The following is a 5953-nucleotide window of genomic DNA, read 5'->3' on the forward strand; positions in this document are numbered from 1 at the left end:
AATTGACAGTTCTAGTCCCTTAATTTAATTAATGTCTTTTAGCCACAAACTTAATTCTTATTAATTATTGACTGATATTAATTAAACAATATGATTACTCCTTTAATATATTATTCTCATAATATATTAATAAATCATATTTAATCCTTTCTCTTCATAATTCATCCTTTCAAGTTGCTTTGGTGAAGGCAACCCAAAAGGACCATGCACCATCAGGTCAAGTACACACCAAAATAGTTATGGACTTAGACACTAATCCAAAAAAAAAGTGTCCCCATGGAAGGATGTTGTGCGTTTTGTTAAGCGAGGGAAGTTAAGTCCTCGCTAGGTTGGACCCTTTATAATTAAGGAAGGAGTTGGGGAAGTAGCCTATCGATTGGATCTACCAAGGGAAATGCAGGGCTATCATAGCACGTTCCATGTCTCTAATCTAAAGAAGTGTCTAGCGGATGTCGCCATGGAAGTGCCACTTCAAGAAATTAAGGTTGGCGAGAAGCTACGATATACAGAAGAACCCATCGCAATTATAGATCGAAAAGTCTGAAAGTTAAGAAATATGGAGATACCACTGGTGAAAGTTCGGTGGAAATATCATAAAGGTTCAGATGAAACATGGGAGACCGAGCGAGATATGAAAACTAAATACCCTCATTTGTTTTCTTAATTAATAATTTTGAGGACAGAATTTTTCCAAGAGGGGAAGTTTGTAATAACTCATGTCAAATAAAAATGTAAAATGTATATAATCAGATTATATATAAAAAAATGATTACATAAAAATTTATAAGGTTAATTAGATGCAAATTATGAGATATTATGTCCAGAAACCGCCATCCTTGATATGACCATAAATTCGAGCAACTGAGGGGATAGTAACTGATGAAATTTCGACCGCCATCCATCTGTTTTAAGGTGTAATTTCGACCTTTGTAATGGGTGTTTGTTAGTAAATAATGGAGATAAATAATAGTGATTTTATTAAATGGTTTGATATCATATTGAAGACAAAATTAAAACTCTGTTTTATTTAAAAATGGCAAAAAACGAGTGTCTCTTGTGTGAGGAAGGAGATGCTTGGGTGTTTGACTTTATCGAATGGGTCAAACATCAAAACCATTAAGTTTCCTTTTATTTATCTAAATTTTTATGTGTTTACTTGAGTTAAAAAATAAGGGTGTAGCATTTTATCCAACTAATGGGGAAATACAGTTCACACCCGTAACTTTTAGTTTTATATTTTATTATTATTATTATTGTTTTGTTTTGGCTATAATCAAAAGAAAGGAAGAATTGCAAATCTAGCCCCTAAGTTTTATATCCAGTTCAATTAATGTTATAGATTCAAAATATTTTACTTTAGCTCATGGCTTTTGTATTTTAAGTTTGAAGGCATATTTATTTTATAGATTTTATGAAAGGCTCTTTCAAATATTTTAGCATTGAGTTTTCATTATTTTAGAATATTATTTCTAAAAGCAAATAACAATATCTAAGAATTTATTCAAAAGGTTGATAAAAAAAGGTAATTATCGTTTATAATTATTATTAGTCGGTTGATTGAGACGTATGGATGGTTGAAACAAAATGATTGGTTATAATTATTATTAGTCGGTTGATTGAGATCGTGGGGTGCACCAGTATTGTTGGTTAAGAAAAAGGATGAGACAATGCGAATGTGCATTGACTACATGGAGTTAAACAAGGTGACTATAAAGAATCGGTATCCGTTACCGAGAATTGATGATCTATTCGATCAACTGCAGGGGGAAAGTTACTTCTCAAAGATCGATTTGCGGTCGGGGTATCACCAACTGAAAGTCAGGGAAGAAGATGTGTCAAAGACAACCTTTCGAACTAGGTATGGTCATTACGAGTTTCTAATAATGCCATTTGGTTTGACCAATGCAGCAGCTACGTTCATGGATCAAATGAACCAGGTGTGTAAGCCATACCAAGACAAGTTTGTAATTGTATTTATCGATGACATCTTGATACACTCTAAAAGTAAGGCAGGCCATGAGCAACATCTGTGGCTAACACTTAGTTTATTGTGGAAATAAAAATTATTTGCCAAATTTTCGAAGTGCGAGTTTTGGCTTCGGGAAGTCCTGTTTTTGGGCCATGATGTAAACGAACATGGTATCAAGGTGGACCCAGAAAAGATTGAGGAGATTGAAAAGTGGGAACCACCAAGGACCCCATTAGAAGTTCAAAGTTTTCTTGGGTTGGCAGGATACTATAGAAGGTTTATACAAGACTTGTCACGCATACCTGCACCGCTAACTACCCTGACAAGGAAAAATGTGAAGTTCGAATGGAAGCCTGAGCAAGATAATGCCTTTAACATCTTAAAGGAAAAGTTTAGCAGTGCACCAGTATTATCTTTACCAGAAGTCAATGATGGCTTTGTTGTTTATAGTGATGCTTCCATGTTAGGATTGGGGTGTGTTTTGATGCAAAACGGTAAGGTGATTTCTTATGCCTCACGACAGTTAAACATTCATGAGCATAAATACCCAACGCATGATATGGAGTTGGCTGCAGTAGTGTTCACTTTAAAGATTTGGAGACACTATTTGTATGGGACAAGGTATCAGATCTTCACTGATCACAAGAGCATGGAATACTTGTTTGATCAGAAGCATTTGAACATGAGACAACAACAGTGGATGGAGTTATTAAAAGATTATGATTGTGAGATATTGTACCATCCAGGGAAGGCAAATGTTGTAGCTGATGCACTAAGTCGTAAGGAAAGAGGAGAACCACCTAAGATTCGAATGATGAAGATTAGGGTAACCACCAACTTACTAGATGATTTGAGAAAGAGTCATGAGGAAACCTCGAAGGAAGAGAAGTGGAAAAGTGAAAGAGTGGTAGGAGTAATACAATCATTAGAAAAGGATAGCCATGGGTTGAAGTGCTTCCAAGGAAGAGTTTGGGTACCACGAGTGGGTCATGTGCGTAACTTACTTCTCAAGGAAGCGCACATGTTGAGTTACTCAATCTATCTGGGAACAAACAAGATGTATTAGGACCTATGAAAATCTTACTGGTGGCCAGGTATGAAAAAGGATATAGCCTATTTTGTTGAAAGGTGTTTGACGTGCTTGAAGGTGAAGGCTGAACACCAAAGGCCTTATGGTCAGTTACAGTCAATGGAGATTCCAGTATGGAAATGGGATCACATCACGATGGGCTTTGTGACTAAGTTACCAAGGATACTGAATGGTTATGATGTGATTTAAGTAGTTGTGGATAGATTAACCAAATCGGCGTACTTCCTTCCGATTACGGAGACGTACCTGTTGGAAAGGCTAGCTAAATTATATGTTGACGAGATAGTGAAACTGCACGAAGTTCCATTATCTATTGTTTCAGATCGGGATAGTCGCTTTATGTTGACATTTTAGGGTAGCTTCCAATGAGAAATGGGTACTCGAGTGAAGTTGAGCATGACATACCATCCGCAAACAGATGGGTAAAGTGAACGGACAATACAGACCTTGGAGGATATGTTACGGTCTTGTGTTATTGATTTTGGAGGGTCATGGGAAACACATTTGTCGCTAATTAAGTTTGCATACAACAATAGCTATCACGCAAATATAAAAGTCGCACCATATGAATCTCTATATGGTAGGAAGTGTAGAACCCCATTATGCTGGAATGAGGTGGGGGAGAAACAATTGGCTGGACCTGAACTTGTTCAACAAACTACCCATAAAATCCAGGCGATTAGGGATAACATTATGGTTGCTCAGGACCGACAGAAAAGTTATGCAGATAAGCGGAGAAATCCAAAAGTGTTCAAGGTTGGTGATAAAGTTATGTTAAAAGTGTCCCCATGGAAGGGTGCTCTGCGTTTTCTTAAGCGAGGGATGTTAAGTTCTCACTAGTTTGGACCCTTTATAATTAAGGAACGAGTTGGGGAAGTCGCCTATCGATTGGAGCTACCAAGGGAAATGCAGGGCTATCATAGCATGTTCCATGTCTCTAATCTAAAGAAGTGTCTAGCGGATGTCGCCATGGAAGTGCCACTTCAAGAAATTAAGGTTGGCGAGAAGCTACGATATACAGAAGAACCCGTCGCAATTATTGATCGAGAAGTCAGAAAGTTAAGAAATGTGGAGATAGCACTGGTGAAAGTTTTGTGGAAATATCATAAAGGTTCAGATGCAACATGGGAGACCGAGCGAGATATGAAAACTATATACCCTCATTTGTTTGCTTAATTAATAATTTTGAGGACATAATTTTTCCAAGAGGGGAAGTTTGTAATAACTCATGTCAAATAAAAATGTATAATGTATATAATCAGATTATATATAAAAAATGATTACTTAAAAATTTATTAGGTTAATTAGATGCAAATTATGAGATATTATGTCCAGAAACCGCCATCCTTGATTAGACCATAAATTCGAGCAATTGAGGGGATAGTAACTGATGAAACCTTAGGTAATATATAGAGCTTGATATTTCTGTTGGAAACCCCACTGGAATTGCAAGAAACGACTGAGATTTGAAGGAGAAATCGGGTGTGGAAGTTTTTGAAGAGTTTTGGAGTTTTCTCTTGAAATTAAGGTATGATTATCCAATTTAAGCTTGATATAGTTGCTAAGATAGATTATTATGCATGCCCAACTTATTCTGGTTCAACCTCTTATCTCAATTTGCTCAAATCAGTAGCAATTTAACTTGGATTTCAGGAAAACGTTCTTTTACAATTATCTATTTAATCCATCTGTTTTAAGGTGTAATTTCGACCTTTGCTAATGGGTGGTTGTTAGTCAATAATGGAGATAAATAATAGTGATTTTATTAAATGGTTTGATATCATATTAAAGACAAAATTAAAACTCTTTTTTATTTAAAAATGGCAAAAAACGAGTGTCTCTTGTGTGAGGAAGGAGATGCTTGTGTATTTGACTTTATCGAATGGGTCAAACATCAAAACCATTAAGTTTCCTTTTATTTATCTAAATTTTTATGTACACTGAAAAGGTATGGCTAGGGGCCCAGAGTTAGAATTCCAATTTATGTGTTTACTTGAGTTAAAAAAAAGGGTGTATAGGGAAATACAGTTCACACCCTAACTTTTAGTTTTATATTTTATTATTATTATTATTTTTTTGTCTTTGCTATAATCAAAAGAAAGCAAGAATTGCAAATCTAGCCCCTAAGTTTTATATCTGGTTCAATTAACGTTACAGATTCAAAATATTTTGACTTTAGCTCATGGCTTGTGTATTTTATATTTGAACGCATATTTATTTTATAGAGTTTACGAAAGGCTCTTTCAAATATTTTAGCATTAAGTTTTCATTATTTTAGAATATGATTTCTAAAAGGAAATAACAATATCTAAGAATTTATCCAAAAGGTTGATAAAAAAAAAAAGGTAATTATCGTTTATAATTATTGTTAGTCGGTTGATTGAGATGTATGGATGGTTGAACCAAAATGATCGCATGTGAAGTTTTTTTAGATAATAGCCTTAGAAAAAATATGTTGGTTAAATGTAGGGTGCGTGTAGCGTGACAAACTTTGGTTAAGACCTATCGCCAACAAGGTGAGTTTCGTGTGAATTTTGTGGTTGCTTGCATGAAAAATTGATTCTGAATAATTTGCAATTACATGTTACTGTTGTTATTACTATGAATATTTATGTGAATTTTTATGAATTTTTTCATATAAAAGGGTGAAAATGGTGGGTGACATATATTTAGGGAACATGTGTATTAACTACACGGTCTTATTAGTAGTCGTCGTACAGGGTGTCAGTACGCGGCGGAGAGTTTACGCTCTGATTAATTAGCCATAAGCATATTTGTTGTGCTCGACGGAGGGACTTGTTCCCTGAAAATAACAGTAGTTCCCTAATATGTCACCAATGGTGGTAAGAAATGAAATGAATTATATATGATAAATTGTCGCATTTGTTTTTATT

The 5953-nt window shown here is 35.1% G+C and overlaps 1 protein-coding gene across 1 annotated transcript; it reads left to right on the plus strand.

Moving 5' to 3' along the window:
• The first annotated feature begins 3431 nt into the window (after window positions 1-3431).
• Window positions 3432-4235, plus strand: LOC145076045 (uncharacterized). Its single transcript, XM_079022063.1, has 3 exons — window positions 3432-3481; window positions 3596-3815; window positions 3921-4235. The coding sequence occupies exons 1-3, from the start codon at window positions 3432-3434 to the stop codon at window positions 4233-4235; spliced, it is 585 nt and encodes a 194-aa protein (XP_078878189.1).
• Window positions 4236-5953: the final 1718 nt, after the last annotated feature.

This window comes from Lactuca serriola, chromosome 9, assembly GCF_051521515.1.
Source record: "Lactuca serriola cultivar US96UC23 chromosome 9, Lser_US96UC23_V15, whole genome shotgun sequence".
Classification (NCBI taxonomy): Eukaryota; Viridiplantae; Streptophyta; class Magnoliopsida; order Asterales; family Asteraceae; genus Lactuca; species Lactuca serriola.

Bases quoted from the DNA above. Each gene is read 5' to 3' on its own strand.
- LOC145076045 (XM_079022063.1), top strand. From the start codon at position 3,432: ATGGGTACTCGAGTGAAGTTGAGCATGACATACCATCCGCAAACAGAT. The intron at 3,482-3,595 runs GTAAAGTGAACG...ATACAACAATAG, and splicing joins TACCATCCGCAAACAGATGG to CTATCACGCAAATATAAAAG. The intron at 3,816-3,920 runs GTTGGTGATAAA...TTTATAATTAAG, and splicing joins GAAATCCAAAAGTGTTCAAG to GAACGAGTTGGGGAAGTCGC.